This window comes from Takifugu rubripes, chromosome 21 (assembly GCF_901000725.2).
Source record: "Takifugu rubripes chromosome 21, fTakRub1.2, whole genome shotgun sequence".
In the NCBI taxonomy this organism is placed as follows: Eukaryota; Metazoa; Chordata; class Actinopteri; order Tetraodontiformes; family Tetraodontidae; genus Takifugu; species Takifugu rubripes.
Genome location: NC_042305.1, coordinates 6655785 through 6672267, shown reverse-complemented (window position 1 = coordinate 6672267; position 16483 = coordinate 6655785). Strand labels below are relative to the sequence as shown.

The following is a 16483-nucleotide window of genomic DNA, read 5'->3' as shown; positions in this document are numbered from 1 at the left end:
ATGTCAACACCACCAGGTTCACATTTACGACCAAATAGTACCTTAATTATTTAATATTGCATCTGTTAAGCTGAGAATTATGGCTACATGCTAAAACTGTATTAGACCTCCAATATTTCCCTTTACCTGTCTCTCATGGCTGGATTTCTCAGATTCACAATGAGTGGAAGGATCCTTCTGAACTGGTCAATCTTGGACTTGCAGAAATCAATTATTTCCCATTGCTTATCCTGCAATTCGACAAAGATCAGGTTTGTGTGATTATATCACAGAACTATGGGAGGTGCTGATCTTACATCTGCTTTGATGATATTAATAATATCTGAGGAATATAACTAGTAGTTATCACTAAATGTATGTCAAATAGAGAATATAGATAAAGCTACTCTAATGCTGCTCCCAGTTGCTACTTTAAAAGTCTTTAATCTACAGATGCACTTGTCATCTATCTTTGATTATTTGCTACTGATTCTTAATCAGGGTCATACAGAGGTAACTAGGTGAAAGGAAGCAAAGAATGAATCCACTGCAGGATGCACAACATCCACTCACACCTAGAGTCTTCACTTCACACTTCACTATAGTCTTCCAACAACCTAATGTGTATGTTTCTGGGCTGTGAGCAGTAGCAAATATTACCTAAGGCATATTTGTGCGTGTGTGCATGCGTGTGTCTCTGTATGTCAGCTCAACAAACCTTTAGCTCTCTTTGTAGTTTCTGCAGCCTTTTGAACATCTCTTGTGTTGTGCTCTCCATGCTCTCAGTTTGCAGCGTTGCAAACTGACCAACCTTCCAGACGTTCCAGTTCCTGTTCCAGTCCAGGTTGACCTCCCAGACCTCCTGCAGGCTGTCGACATCCTGCACAGAGAATAAAATACAGTTAAACAAAAACTAGTGATTATAAAAATGAAATACTACTAAAACTATGGAGCAATGGAGTTTGTGTAAACTACTTACTATAATTATACATTAGACTGGACAAATGATTGTAGCAAAAATATTTTGTCTAAAACCATTAAAATATTGCAGTTTAGATGGTGCCTGGGTGTACATTCAACCTCTGTATACTAATTTTCAGTTAGGATAAAGGATAAAGACCTTTTCCAGAATCTTTATGGCTCTAAATGGAGGCTGCTCTATTTTGAAGAAGCTCAACCCCTGAAGGACGGTACTTTCTTCCTGTCTGAGAGCCTCCAACTGATTGCGAAACCCTACTATCTCCTTCATGGCCAAATCACAGCCCAGCGAGCTGTTGAAAGGACCTGCAATAGCACATGAATGAATGTCATTAGATTTACTTGAAGAACAGACACATAAATATATATATATACATATAATACATATGCATATAAAAACAAAAAGACATGAAATGTCCCAACACAGTCTGATGAGGTTAGCCACATCTGAGTTTAGAGAAAAAGACAGAACAACATAAATGACCTGTTTGACCAAAGTCCTTCAAAGCCAGTTTGGTCTTTTCCCTGAAGTCCTGAGAGGAGAGGAGGAGGTTATTCTTAAATTTCTCCTTCTGCTCCTGTAGCGTCTGGTCACAGTCAACTAATTTATGCTGGAACAAATCCCACTCTCCATTCAGCCTGCCATGCAGATCCTGCACCTGTGGACAAGAGCAGGATGTGGTCATAGCTCATTAAGGCAACACACTTGATTCTTTTCAACATTATAACAGTCCATGTAGTGAAATTCTGTGTCTGTGTGTGTGTGTGTGTGTGTGTGCGTGCGTGTCAGTGCTCTATTCCTGGGGACCGTTTTACCTCTGCTTCCACAAAAACTTCGTATTTGTCCAAAATTGCAAACTGGTCATGGATGAGGTGAATCTGAGCTTCTGTCTTGGGTAAGTTTGTCTGGAGAGTTTCCAAGAGCTTCAGCTTCTCAGCAAGTTCATTCAGTGTTACAGGAGGTTTTCTCAAGCTAAAAACACACATTCAAAACCATGAAATAACCATGAATGTGGATTTCTTTACTATTTTATGCTCATACCTATATATATATATATAGTGATCCCTCGCTATATCGCGTTTCATCTTTCACGGCTTCGCTGCTTCACGGATTTTTTTTGCGAGTCGTTCATTGCAGTTCTCAAATATAATCGAAGGTGGCATATCCGTTTATAAAAATCTTCTTGCTCAGAAAAAGAAAGAGCGCCAACAACTACCCATAACAATGTTCTTCTCTCGGAGAAAGACTCCTGCGCCTTCAGTAGAAACAGACGCTACAGCGGAGCGGAGTCAGGACGAAGAGGCACAGCTGGGACTGAAATACGCCATCGACAATGTTTCCAACCTTGTATTACTATATTAAAATTATTGTTTTAAACAAATTTTGGGCTTTAAAACAGGTTTTGATTTTTGGTTTCATTCTATAGTTCAGTATTGCATTGTAAAATAATAAAAAAAACTAAAGCTGACTACTTCACGGATTTCACTTTTCGCGTGTTATTTTTGGAACGCAACTCGCGATAAACGAGGGATCACTGTATATATATATATACACACACACACACACACATATATATATACATACACACACACATACATACACACACACACACACACATACATACATACATACATAACATAACATAACATAACATAACATATTAGAGTGTAATATATATGAGACTTTTCAGATATTATCCCAAGAAGGATTTAGTTACATATATTGAAAGGTTTCAGTCTAAATATAAATCATATGTGAGCTACTGTTAAGAGCTTATGCTCAATGTAAAGCTGTTTTGAATGAAATATCTTTGCCCAACCTGTCACTATGTTGCATCATTGCGTAGAGCTCCTTCAGCCGGCCAGTGGCTTTGTTTTTGAGCAGCTGTGTGAACTTAATTTGCCACTCGTTGCAGTGCTGTACCAGTAAGGACTTGAGTGGTGAACAATCAATCTGAACTGCCTGAATGTTCACCAGAGTGTCTTCCTGCTCAATAGTGTTGGCCTTCTCAGTATACCTGGAAAAAGCAAAGTTGACCTACATTATGTTATACAGAAAGCATTTCTTGCAGAACCCACCATATTTAGAAAAGGCACCAGTGCTTTGGTATCTTATGATGAGGAATGATCATACCTGTTTAGATCCGCATCAAAGGAAGACACGGGTGTGTTTAGCCTCCCATAGCGTTGAACAAAGGAGTCCTTGTCTGTCTCCCAGATACCCTTGTATTTGTCCCAGCTCTTCCTGTAGATGTATATCTGCTCCACAATGGCTGACATCCCTGCAGTAACTGCAGCTTGAATCTTCCCTATCTCCTCGTCCTGCCCTAAAGGGTGTCAACAGAAAAATTAAGAGGTAACCATTTACCTATTCAATTCAAATTCCCTACAGGGATGAATAAAGTAAATCTTGAATCTTGTTTAAATTCTCCGTTTCAAATGTCTGTTATTGATGTTGTACACAAGCTCACTTTTATCAAGGTAAAATACTGTGTATGTTCATGTTTAAAGAAAATAACTTCATCACATTTTTTCCTTAAAAACTAATTTAAATTGAAAGAGATTATAATTCAGATTTTTTCAGTTAAGATCTTTATTGGCATCAAGTTAGTTATCAAAAGGCGACCAAGTCAATGTAGGTTCCTGATCTCCTTGATGGTCAACAGCTCTGAAATAAACAGAAGTGTGTGTAGATTGGAAACACAAACCTATGCTGATGTGTATGGGCTTCTCCTGAGATTCTTTACAGGAGATGAGTTCAGGTAACCGTTTAAATTCTGAGATGGTGCCGATGAGCTGAGGCAACATGTTGACATTCTTCTCAAGCTTTTTGAGCGATGGGGAGAACTCAATCTTCACAAAGAGAAGAGAGTGAGTGTAAGGGGAGAGTGGGCGAGAGAGAATTTGACAGCTTGACCATTGTGTGTATAAAGGAGACAGCATAAATTCACATGTTTGAGATTTTATTTGGTTCTGACATGCTACTCATTAACTTTTCTGGCTGCTCAACTACAGGTTATGTACTTTACTAGAAGGATAAAAGAGCAAACAAATCTGACCACAAGACCTGCCTGGGCTAGATGGCTTTGTGGTTGTACCTTTGGTGTGGCAGTAGGAGATGCCTGACGCAGGGTTAACAGAACTTTGAACAGGGGACTCAGGGATGTCTTGTTGTCTCCACTCACAGCTCGACACAACTGTGTCATGCACTGCTTGATATTGCTTCTCAAGGCTTCCTCCACTATATGGTCCACCTTCTTGGCATAGGTCTCAAAGTGATTTTGGACCTTCAAATAGGAGGAAAAATATATAAATGAAGCAAAAGTACAAACTTTATTTATCATCTCTTTATTGTAAAACATTTAAAAACAGTCTTAGTTTTTTATGTTTCCGTGTTTAATATGTTTCTATCTTTTCTATGTTTAATGTTAATTAGTGATTAGCATAATAAATCAGCTTCTGACCCGGGATCCATCTTTAGGGAAGAAACTGTAAATCAGAGTCATGAACTGAACAATGTTGCCGTGCGCTGAGCGTAGTATTTTGAGTTGATTCTGTTGGTGAGTCTCTTGGGCATCCTCGAACTCTAAGTTCCTGAAAGTGGGAAACAATAAAGACTTGCACGACAATAGAATAAAAGGATTCTGTCCCTAATTAATCAGAATATTTCATTCCGAAGCTGATTTTGATGGCTACCTGTATATCGTCTTTCCATCCAACGCAATCAGGAATGTTTCACTCATCTGCTGACAGAGACTGGAGATGGAGAGATTGATGGATTTATATCTAGAGATGAGAGCCTGGAACTGAAGAGAAGAGAAAAGAGAAAGAACTCATCACAGCGACATCAAACAACACTTGTCAGTGATTACAAGATAAACTCACTGAAATAAAACCGGAATCAGACATTTGGGCTTACAATACATGAGAGCAAAATACTAAGCTACTGAGGTTTTAAAATCTATTTTGAGAATCTTGAGTCATTTTCCTCTACTTTCTTCTGTGGCTTGACACAACAAAATGTGTTCTAACCTTGTCAACATGCACAATGCAGTCTTGGATGAAGTCTTTTGCGGTTCCCATAAATGACCACATGACCTTTGTCAAGCCTGGGCAAATCTTTGTATCCAAAACATTAATGTAGCCCTGAAAGAGACCCATCTCATCCCGGGACAGCAGACCAATGATTCTGATACACAACAGAAGTTCAAGACAACAAGTATATTAATATTTGATTTAAATACATAAAATGTGGAATATTTCTAAAGGGGCTGTTGTGAAATGTGTTCCTGGAGGAGAGGAGTGGAACACTATAGAAAGACAAGAGATTATATGCAAGTGTGTACATGTGAGTGTGTCACACCTGTTGTAGTTCTTAATAAGCAGCAATGTTTCCTCCCTCAGGCCTTCCAGCTCTTGCCTGTGTTGGTAAATGTCACTTGCACACTGAGGAATCTCATATCTAAGTTTATCCCATTTGTGAATCTCAGAGAACAAGTCCAACAACTGGCTGGAAAAAAAAGGAAGGACTAATGACAAGCTGGGCATTGTGTTTCTAAAGGTCAGTTATGTATTTTAGTAAATAATGCTTGAATAATTCCACTTTGAGGTGATCTTATACACAACACAGTTAGGTCTCTCAAATCAAATCAAATCAATCTTTATTCATATAGCGTCTTATACAATCAAAATTGTTTCAAGGCGCTTTCCAGAATCCCAGGGCCTAACCGCAGAAAAGCAACAGTGGCAAGGAAAAACTCCCTTGGAGAGGAGAGGAGAGGAGAGGAGAGGAGAGGAGAGGAGAGGAGAGGAGAGGAGAGGAGAGGAGAGGAGAGGAGAGGAGAGGAGAGGAGAGGAGAGGAGAGGAGAGGAGAGGAGAGGAGAGGAGAGGAGAGGCACAGAAACACACACAAAAATACACTATACAACGGGTCAGCGGGGCCGGAGGTCATCATGCAGCTCCGAAGGCGGCGATACCTGTAAATGAATAGTGAGGGGGGGGAGAAGCAGAAAAACTACACAGGAATCAGCATAACTAGTCTGCTTGATGAGGAGGAGGAGAGGAGAGGAGAGGAGAGGAGAGGAGAGGAGAGGAGAGGAGAGGAGAGGAGAGGAGAGGAGAGGAGAGGAGAGGAGAGGAGAGGAGAGGAGAGGAGAGGAGAGGAGAGGAGAGGAGGGGAAACCATGACCCAGTGGGGTGACAGAGGCCTGTCAGGTGATCATGTTTCTGGACCCTGGCAGCCTTGGCCTATAACAGCATAGCTCTGAGAGAGTTTAGGCTGAACTCTTCTGTGGCTGTGCGACAGTGAAAGAGCAACAGGAACCATAGACCAGGCATAGATGTACAGCATATAGTAATGGCAACTAACTCACTTGTCAAAGTTGAGGTCCAGCTTTGTGATATTATCCTTGCAGCGTACCATCAGGGGCTGCTCCAGTCTCTTCAAGTACTGCACCTCTAGGTTCTGGCTCCAATCAGCAAATGTTTTCCTCTCCATTTCTTCCAGAAATTGAGTTGTCTGGCTGTGGGTGTAAAGAACCTGCTCACCAGTGCACACCTCTGAGAGAAGGCCAGCTTTCCAAAGCACCTGGACAAGAAAAGAATGGAGAGTTTTTTATCAGTGTGGATCAGAACCAAATAGAAAACCTTAGTGAGCAGTTCAGCAAACCCACCTCCAGAGGTCTGGCCAAACTATGCTTGGAGTCTCTGATATACTGGACCACGTCTGCAACCTGCGGTAGCTGCTCAGGAAATGAAATGTTCTTGTTTGTTTGATCAAGAACCATTCGTAGTTGCTTCTTAAACATGTTAAAAACGTCCTCCGCCTTCTCTTGCAATGTATGTTTCATAGCCTGAGCAGAAGGATAATGGAAGATTATGAGTGGGTGGAGAAAAAAGAATGGTTTATGAATAGCAGCTCATATAATACAAACTATTCATCCACTGCAGCACATTTAGGAGGCAATGGTCACACTACATGGTCTCCACTACACTAATGTAATATCTGCTCTTGTCAGTTAGTTAATATGAGATCTTTTTTTTTTTTTTTTTTTTTATGAGATCAAGTTTCCAGATTGACTGAAGCTGTCACACAAGTTATCTGTTTACTTTTACTTATTGTTGCTCACATTGCCTGGTTATATTTAAACTTTTGGCTTTTGATTTGTTTGTTCTGGAATGCCAGATTTGTTGTAGCCAAGAACAAAAATGCAGCCATCCCATTTGAAAGAGATAAAAGATCAGCTGAGTGTGGAGGATCCACAGGTCACACCCACTTTTGTAAAGTCACTCAGACAATCCTGATGATCTAGCACCTTCTGAAAGGGCTGATACCTGTTACTTAGTTACATAGACCCATTGAGTCACACTGATGTGCTTTCAATAAACAAGTGAGTGTTTCCGTTACCTCTCGAGTGGACAAAGGCTCAAATATGTCCAGAAGCCGAACACCCTCCTCTACGCTGAACACCGTGGAGAAAATGGAAGTGATCAGGGTTTGCATCATCATTTCCAGATCATTTACCGTCACACAAAACCTGTGTACAAAATAAAACACATGAATATCCCACACTGCTGCATCTTTGTACCCTCCATCAAGTCCTGTGTAACACAACCTACTTGTTGAATTCGCTACACCATTTGATGTTCAGGATGTCCAGGATGGCTTTATCACAAGACCGCAGCTTCTGCAGACTGAGGTGGAAGCTGCATTCAATCTCCAGGAGGGCACTGCTAAACTCTGGCCCCTGGGAGCCACTGAAGATGGGCAGGGGCCTCTGATGACCATCCTCCCAGCGAGCAAACTGATGCTGACAGTCACAAACCTGATAGCAGAGGAGACAAATCTCACCAACAAAAGAATTATGTGAAATACAACTAACTCATTGATGTCAGCAAAATATTTCAATAAGACACAAGTCAGCCTACAATTTTATTAATATTCTGTAAGGATGGGTCGCATTCCAGATGTGGATTGAAAGCCACACATGGAGGATCTTTTTCTCCCATATTCATGCCTTTAGTTTTTACATTTTAAAGAATGTCTCGTTGGAGACAGCCTGAGTAAGTTATATTTCAGCATGAAAAATGATTAATAAATTCACCTCAAGCAGTTCTTTAAACCTTTGAATGGAAGCGTCAACCACCACAAAAAAGCTTGTGTCATCCAGGTTCCAGTGCTTTGAAGAAAACCTTCCGTGACCAGACAACAGGAGCAGAGACAGAGGGGACATCAGGAGCAGTGCCAGAGAACACAAAAGGAGCAGCACTTCTGAAGAAGCACCAAGGTTTGGGCAAATTTTGGGTTCAGCAAAGTTAGAACTCAGCAGCTTAAAATGTAATTGAGTTGACTAAATGGTTTCAGGTTTGTAAAAAAAATGGTGAATTTTTATTTAATAGTAAGTTAGAAGTCAAAAATGTATCTATTTGCTAAAAATGCTGTAATTTTTGGTACTTTTGTTGAATCTGTGAAGCTCTACAGTAAGTCTCCCTCCAGGACTGGCAGCACCAGATGCAGTCATTGAGAATTCTCTTGCTGGATGACACGTAACCCTCAAAGATCTGATCCAGAGAGATGCTATGTGTGCACAGACGGATGATCTCATTAGTCACCTGTAAAATAGGACCACACAACCCCATTGTCACTTTCTCTCCAGGCTTGAGCAGTCTGACACTTGGAATTGTTGTAATGGTGCTTAGAATGAAATAAAAGCAGCAACCATTAGGACAAGATCACTGATCTTCTCATTGCTGCTGTAATGGTGGTTGTTGGCCCAGATGGTGTAAATGAGATTGATAATGCGTTTCATCTTCGGGGCAACTTCACTGGGTTTGAGCTGTTCCAGCTCCTCACATGGCTTCTTCAGCAGAGACAAGAATTTCACATTTACTGCAGCCTGCTCACTGTGATCCTGCAAAACACACACAGGAAGCACAAACAAAATCAATGTTCCATGAATACATGTGTAACTTTCTACAATCAGCAAAAAAGATAAAACAAAAAAGAACCAGGAGCAACAGTAAACAATTAACAGGAAATGCAAAGAAATCAAACATTAATCTTTTGGCTTCTGAAGCCTTTCTCACTAAAGAACTCTGTAGGAGACTTGAGGTTTGGGATCAGGGTTTGGGGTCTTAGAAGATGGGAATAAGGTTCTAGTTCTCAGGTTGGATAGGAAATCACGTCCCAGTTTTTCAAAGTAATGATAATAAATATATGATGAAATGATGAAAAGTCTAGCAATCTTACAACAATCTCACCCACTGCATCACTGACGATATTAATTTTTGTCTGGAGAACACCGTACCCACCAGGACTGTACGGCGCTTCTCTCATCCACCTCACAACATGGATTTTGGACTACCTCATAAAAAGACCACAGTTTGTGAGGGTGAAGGGCTTCAATGGGAAGTACAGAGAACTTATTCAGGACTTTGTGGACTGGAGCCTGCGGAATAACCTCCAGATCAACACCAGTAAAACCAAGGAGCTAGTGGTGTGTAACAACCCCCCGCTTGCACCAGTGAACATCCTGGGAACGGACATTGATGCTGTGAAGTCGTATAAGTAACTAGGTGTTAACCTAAACAATAACCTGGACTGGACACACAACACAGACACCCTTGTCAAGAAAGGCAATAGCAGACTGTTCCTGCTCAGAAGGCTGAGGTCTCTGCAGGGATCACTCCTGAGGACTTTCTATGACTCTAGGGTGGGCTCAGCCATCTTTTATGGAATCGTCTGCTGGTCCAGCAGCATCACGGACAGGGACAGGAGGAGGATAGACAGACTGGTAAGGAGGGCCAGCTCTGTCCTGGGATGTCCCCTGGACTCAGTGGAGGTGGTGGGAAACGGGAGGATGATGGCTAAGCTGTCATCCATGTTGAACAACATGTCCCACCCCCTACAGGACACCCTGACAGCACTGGGCAGCTCCTTCAGTGAGCGGCTGCTCCCCCCTCGCTGTGTGAAGGAGAGGTATCGCAGATTTTCCTGCCGGCTGCTGTCAGACTGCACAATAAACATAATGCCCGCTAGTCTGCAGACTAGTAGACATAAATAAATAACTGCTTTTACCACTGGACTCACACAATAAAATTACAATTCTCTAATAGCATTTCAACCATTCTGCACACACTGAATATTATATATTCTAATATGTATATGGTATACACTCTCTGTACTATGTACAAATACAGTATACAAAAGGCTGATGTGTCCACTTATCTTGGATTATTATATTTATATATATTCTTTTTTATATATTTTCTGTTCTTATTTCATTTTTTTCTCTGCGTGTTTTTGCTGCTGTTGCACTGTAAATTTCCCCGTTGTGGGACAAATAAAGGAATCTGAATCTGAATCTGTATTGTGCATCTGTTGCAAAACTGTCCTGCTTCATTCATTTCACATTATTCCTACCTGGATTTCCTTTGTCAGCCTGAGAAAGCGCTGAACATAAGCAGACTTGAAAATCAGCAGGATGCTCAGCACATGTTTGACCTCTGGACTATGCAGCTGCTTGTCGATGTCCAACAGTTTGGTGGAGCGACTCTTCCACAAGTTCAGTTCTTGCAGTGGGCCCCAACCTTTCTTCAGCACTGACGGACCAGGCTTGTGGTCCGTCAGTGCTTCCTTTACCTGGTCTGTCCAGTGGATCATAGCAGCTGAAATTATGAAAAATATGTCAGCAACTAGTTGCAGATGCACCTCAAAAAGCTTCTGTAAACTGAAAAATTGTGTTTCCTGGAATACTGAACATGACCAGAATAGATCTGTGAAGATGTGTGCACTTCTTTCAGCATTTGTAGTGGAAATTTTGAACTCCTAGCTTTTATGAAATGGCATTTTCTCCTTTTCCACTGAATTTTGTGACATACTAGTTACTTTATCTGTTTTTTTCCTTTAGAAGCAATGAAAACAGAAGAAATGTAGAATAAAATAACTAAATGTACATAAAAGTGACCTGACAAACCAGGGTTCAGACCAGGATGCAGAGTTGTAGTCTTAAACACCTCTCTGCTGCTTCCATAGAACCCTCATCCAGGAGTATGTTAGCTTAAATATATCTACTCCTCCTACCCATCATAACTATCATATTCCTTGTGGCACTGGTCGAGGAGGGGGAGTGGCAGCAATCTATCACTCCAAGTTATTAATTAATCCTAGACCAAAACATGGTTCCAATTCATTTGAAAGCTTGACTCTTGGCATCACCCATCTGAACTGGAAGGCAGAAAAGCCACTTTTGTTTGTAGTTGTATATCAGCCCCTTGCTGGACCACATTCAGAGTTCCTATCTGAGTTCTCTGATTTCTTATCTGACTTGGTCCTCAGAGCAGATAAAGTCATTATTATTGGAGACTTTAATATCCATGTAGATGTCATAAATGACAGCTTTAGAAATGGCTTCATTTCTTAACTTGAGTCAGTTGGTTTCCTTTAACAGATAAACCAACCAACTCATAGCTTCAACCACACCCTTGATCTAGTTCTGACTTACGGTGTTGAGGTAGAACATGTGTCAGTGTTCCCTCAGAACCCACTCTTGTCAGACCATTCTTTGATCACTTTTACATTTATGATTAAGGATTCTTCTATACTCAGAACACAATCTTGCTATAGCAGGTGTCTAATGCTGTTGATAAGTTTAAGGAAGTGATCCCTGTGCTTATCCCAGGACCACCAAGTGCTTCTCCGGGAATCAATCATTATAATCTTAGCCCTGCAGAGGTTGACTCTATTGGTGAAGGTGCAGCAACCTCACTGAGAATCACGCTTGATTCTGTTGCCCCCCTGATAAAGAAAATAGTAAATCAGAGGAGGTGTGCCCCCTGGTATAATTCACACATTAGGACCCTCAAGCAGAAAGTGCAAAGACTAGAAAGGAAGTGGTATTCTTGTAAAATAGGTAGCTACCATTTAGCCTGGAAAGACTGTCTGGCAGTTTACAAAAAGGCCCTTCATGAGGCTAGAACAGCTTATTTTTCTTCAATTGAAGAAAACAAGAACAACCCCAGGTTTCTTTTCAGCACTGTGGCCAGATTAACCAAGAGTCACAGTTTTTTAGATCCACGTATCCCTTCTTTCCTTAGTGGTGAAGACTTCATGAGCTTCTTTACTGATACAGTTCTAGCTATCAGAGAAAAAGCTAACCAGGCCATCCCAACAACTGGACCATATCCAGATGTGCTGACTTTGGGAACATACAGGGTCTCTAATGAGCCCTTAAACTCCTTCACCTCTATATACATTTCTGAGGCGTTTTTGCAAATTCAGAAATCCAAGTACAAGATTAATTGCTGTTAATTAGTGAAAGGTACCCCGGTCCGACATGGTGGCAGTGATTAAGCCATTGCTTAAAAAACCATCACTGGATCCTGATGTATTAGCAAATTATAGGCCAATATCCAAACTTCCTTTTATCTCTAAAATTCTTGAGAAGGTGGTGGTGACTCAGTTACTGGAGCACCTGCAGAGAAACAGCCTGTTTGAGATGTTTCAGTCAGGCTTTAGAGCTCACCACAGGACAGAAAAAGCACTTATTAAAGTTACTAATGATCTTCTTATAGCTTCAGATCATGGACTGGTTTCTATGCTGGTTCTGCTGGACCTCAATGCTGCTTTTGATACAGTTGATCAGAGCATCCTGTTACAGAGACTCGAACATATGATTGGTATTAAAGGGACAGCACTAGACTGGTTTAGATCATATTTATGAGATATATACCAGTTTGCTCATGTCCATGGCGTTCCCTCTTCATACAGTAGGGTTAGCCATGGAGTTCCACAAGGTTCTGTACTTGGACCAATCTTTTTCACCTTTTACATGCTTCCCTTAGGAAACATTATTCAGCAGCATGGAATAAATTTTCACTGTTGTGCTGACGACACTCAGCTATATCTATCCATGAAACCAGAGGAGACAGAGCAGTTAGCGAAGCTTCAGGCCTGTCTTAAAGACATAAAGTCTTGGATGTCTTCAAATTTCTCCTTAACTCAGGAAAAACTGAGGTCATGGTGTTTGGTCCTGAACCTCTCAGGGATAGGTTAGATCACATTATCACCAGATGGTATCTCCTTAGCATCTAGTCTCTCTGTGAAGAATCTTGGAGTAACTTTTGACCAAAATTTGTCCTTTAACTCACACATCAAAATAGTCTCTAGAAGTGCCTTTTTTCACCTGAGGAACATCACAAAGATCAGGAAACTACTGACGTGGCATGATGCTGAAATGTTAGTCCATGCATTTGTTACTTCCAGGCTGGGCTATTGTAATTCGTTATTATCAGGGTGTCCAAACAACTCTTTAAGAAGCCTCCAGCTGATCCAAAATGCTGCAGCTTCCTGTCCAGGTATGGGAGGCTGACTCCATCTCTACTTTTAAGATTAGACTTATTGTCACTAATTCCGTAGTCCCAGTTACTATCATAGACAGACAACTTATCATACTTAGGGGGTCATCTAATCATTAGGTTAACATCTTAGCTATGCTGCTATAGGCCGAGGCTGCCGGGGTCCAGAAACATGATCACCTGACAGGCTTCTGTCACCCCACCAGGAAATGGTCTCCTCTCCTCTCCTCTCCTCTCCTCTCCTCTCCTCTCCTCTCCTCTCCTCTCCTCTCCTCTCCTCTCCTCTCCTCTCTATTCTTTCCTCTACCTGTCCTCCCCCTTCTCCTCTCTCTCTAGGTTTCTTCCTGTTAAAGGGGAGTTTTTCCTTGCCACTGTTGCTTGTTGGGGGTCAGGCCCTGGGATTCTGTAAAGCGCCTAGAAACAATTTTGATTGTTAAAGATTGATTGATTGATAAATTAAGTTTCATCACAGCACTTGTGATGATGGAAAAAAAAATAAAACTGGGAAGAGGCAAAAAGGGAAAAAATAACTATGATTGGAGATGTAAACCAACTACTGGGGTCCACGGTTCCGGGTCGTGTGTTGTGGTCCTGCTTGCTTCTTCCTGCAGGGGGCGTGGAGGAGCCGGATGCACCTGTCAGCAATCTCCATCAGCCACCTATTTAAGGACGGAGCACCTGTCTGCCAGCGTCGGAGAGCTATCGTGTTTCCATGGTAGAGCTGATTCCTGTTTCTTCATGTTTGTTAGAACTCGTAGTAACGCTTCCCCCTGCCTGTTCAAGGTCTCCATACCGCCCTGCTGGAGGGAGGGAAGAAAGCGCAGGAGCAGACTCTCGAGTTTACTTCGCTCTGGACCTCTCTGTGCACCCCGGAAGACTGGATGAGTGCTTCTCCTGCAGTCCAGGAAGACTTTTGAACTGACCGTTGAATAAAAATTTTGGTGTTGGACATTGCTCCCACTGTGTTTGATCTGCTTTTGGGTCCAGGAAAAAACCTACTCCTAACACCAACAACCTTATAAAGGTGCATCTGAAAATTAGAAGAATGTGTGAACACAGTAAACTCACCCTCCAGCCTCTCCACAAGCTGCTTGTCCTTGCTGGCCTCCTCTGGGCTCAACTGTAGACATTCTACTGGGATATTCATAACTGTCCTTCCATCCTCCTCATATGCTTCATCTTTTCAAAAATGCAGATAGAAATAAGGGAAATTTTAGATGTTGCAAAATTGGTCTTTGTCTTCAGAGCATAAACAGTGTTCAAGGCAGAGAACCCAAGACACCAAGATGGAACACTGTCACACAGTTAGGTTTTACTAAACCAACTGTTCTTTTCTGAGACACACACCTGAGAGAAATGTGAGGAAGTCATGCATGTGCTGGTGATGCTGGTCCTTCTTGCTCTTGTCCCAGAAGGTGCTGAGGGCAACAGCTGGAGCATGCAACCAAGTCAGGTCTTGAAGAAACCTCTTGACTGGCTCACCGCGGACACTCCCACACTGCACAACTTTGTTAAAGCTCTTATCTGTAATCATGGCTCCAGGATGGCGAATAAAGTAGAACAGGTGCTCCAGAACCTGAAGGAATCAAGTATAACTTTACAGCTAAATAAACTTTTTCTAAGAAATTAGCAAACGGAATATCACTTGAATGTTTGCATCAACTACAATTAAACAGACTTAATTTATATTGAAACAATACTCCACATATTTTATTACTCCAAATAAAATCTCACAAACACATTCATTAATATCTATCAGACAAGAATGTGCCAAATATGAAATAAATATGTCTTCCATACCAGTAACGGAGCAGAAGAGGCCACCTGCAGCCTTCCATCACTGTCCATGTAAACCAGCAGCGTTGTGATTGTGGTGTCCATAATAAACTCATCCAAAGCTTTGTGATTCTCTGCTGTCCACAACGCTTCATTTAGACCAGGAAGAATAACACAGCGCTTCAACAGCTAGGGTTAGGAGTTAGGGGTTGGGGGTTAGGGTTATAGGAAAGGGTTAAGAGTTAGGGATTTGGATTAGAGTTAAAGTTAAGGGTTAGGGATAGGGGTAAGGGTTTAGGGTGTAGGGTCAGGGTTAGGGTTAGTGTTAGTGTTATGGGATAAGGGTTAGGGTTAGGAGTTAGGGTTAGGGTTAGTGTTAGTGTTATGGGATAAGGGTTAGGGTTAGGAGTTAGGGTTAGGGTTAGGGGTTAGCATTAGAGTTAAGGTTAGGATTAAGGGATAAGGGTTAGGGTTAGTGTTAGTGTTAAGGGATAAGGTTTAGGGTTAGGGTTACAGTTAGAGTTAGGGGTTAGTTAAGGGATAAGAGTTAGGATTAGGGGTTAAGGGTTAGGGTTAGAGTTAAGGGTTAGGGTCAATAGTTAAGGATTAGGGTTAGTGTTAGGGTTAAGGGATAAGGGTTCATTTTAGAGATAGGGTTAAGAGTTAAGGGTTAAGGGTTAGGGCAGACAAATGTTGGGGCAAATGAGGGGTTAAAATGAAAAGAGGGGAGAGAACAACATAACTGGTTATTCAATGACAGAAGGTAAAAAAAGAAAAACAAAAATGTATTGATTCATTGATTAAGTTACACAAAATCCACCTCTCTCTCGCTCTGTCTAGTGTGTGGGCTTGTCAGAACAGGGTTCAATCGATTGAAAAATCTATCAATTATGTGACACCTCTCACTCACCTTCCTTATCTTTTCTTCCGGCATGTGACATCTGTTCTTCCTCTCTTCATCTTCCTTGGCAGCAGCCTTTGTAGAATCTTTTGCCAGTTCTCTAACGGTCCGTTTGTTCAACTGCCTTTTCTCACTCTCAGTCAGTTCCTCTGTAGAAAACAGGTACCGGTAGTCTTCCCCCTTAATCTCTGCTTCTGACACCTCCATCTTCTCTGCTTCTTTCTTTTTAAGATCCTTTTTAGGATACTTACTCATCTCTGTAACCTGAAAAGGAAAAACAAAAAAAATAAATATATATATATGTGTGTGTGTGTGTGTGTGTGTGTCAAACCCAGAAAGATGACAACAGACCCACCAAGGGCTTAGACTGAACAATACTGGAAGAGTATTTGGGAGAAAGGGGCAACACACAACACTAATGCAACACAATGGCTACAAGACTTACAGTCAGAGCACAGCCAACTTCCAGAACAAGACCCAGTAGTCATCACCTT

General features: G+C 41.5%; 1 protein-coding gene across 2 annotated transcripts in view; it reads right to left on the bottom strand.

The window, feature by feature from the left end:
• The window catches only part of dnah2 (dynein, axonemal, heavy chain 2), a 46923-nt gene that overhangs the window by 26330 nt on the left and 4110 nt on the right, over positions 1-16483 (bottom strand). For both annotated transcript variants that reach the window (XM_029829769.1, XM_029829770.1), the window contains exons 2-26: positions 15999-16253; positions 15113-15277; positions 14660-14888; positions 14381-14491; positions 10380-10624; positions 8677-8868; positions 8412-8569; positions 8062-8149; positions 7577-7782; positions 7365-7494; positions 6631-6810; positions 6331-6545; positions 5321-5467; positions 4990-5146; positions 4654-4763; positions 4422-4551; positions 4056-4244; positions 3666-3810; positions 3092-3284; positions 2778-2975; positions 1774-1930; positions 1442-1616; positions 1100-1263; positions 698-859; positions 127-230 (exon numbers count right to left, since the gene is read on the bottom strand). In XM_029829769.1, the coding sequence (XP_029685629.1) occupies positions 127-230; positions 698-859; positions 1100-1263; positions 1442-1616; positions 1774-1930; positions 2778-2975; positions 3092-3284; positions 3666-3810; positions 4056-4244; positions 4422-4551; positions 4654-4763; positions 4990-5146; positions 5321-5467; positions 6331-6545; positions 6631-6810; positions 7365-7494; positions 7577-7782; positions 8062-8149; positions 8412-8569; positions 8677-8868; positions 10380-10624; positions 14381-14491; positions 14660-14888; positions 15113-15277; positions 15999-16244 (4196 nt within the window). In that variant the 5' untranslated portion in view covers positions 16245-16253. The remainder of the gene's footprint in view (positions 1-126; positions 231-697; positions 860-1099; positions 1264-1441; positions 1617-1773; positions 1931-2777; positions 2976-3091; positions 3285-3665; positions 3811-4055; positions 4245-4421; positions 4552-4653; positions 4764-4989; positions 5147-5320; positions 5468-6330; positions 6546-6630; positions 6811-7364; positions 7495-7576; positions 7783-8061; positions 8150-8411; positions 8570-8676; positions 8869-10379; positions 10625-14380; positions 14492-14659; positions 14889-15112; positions 15278-15998; positions 16254-16483) is intronic.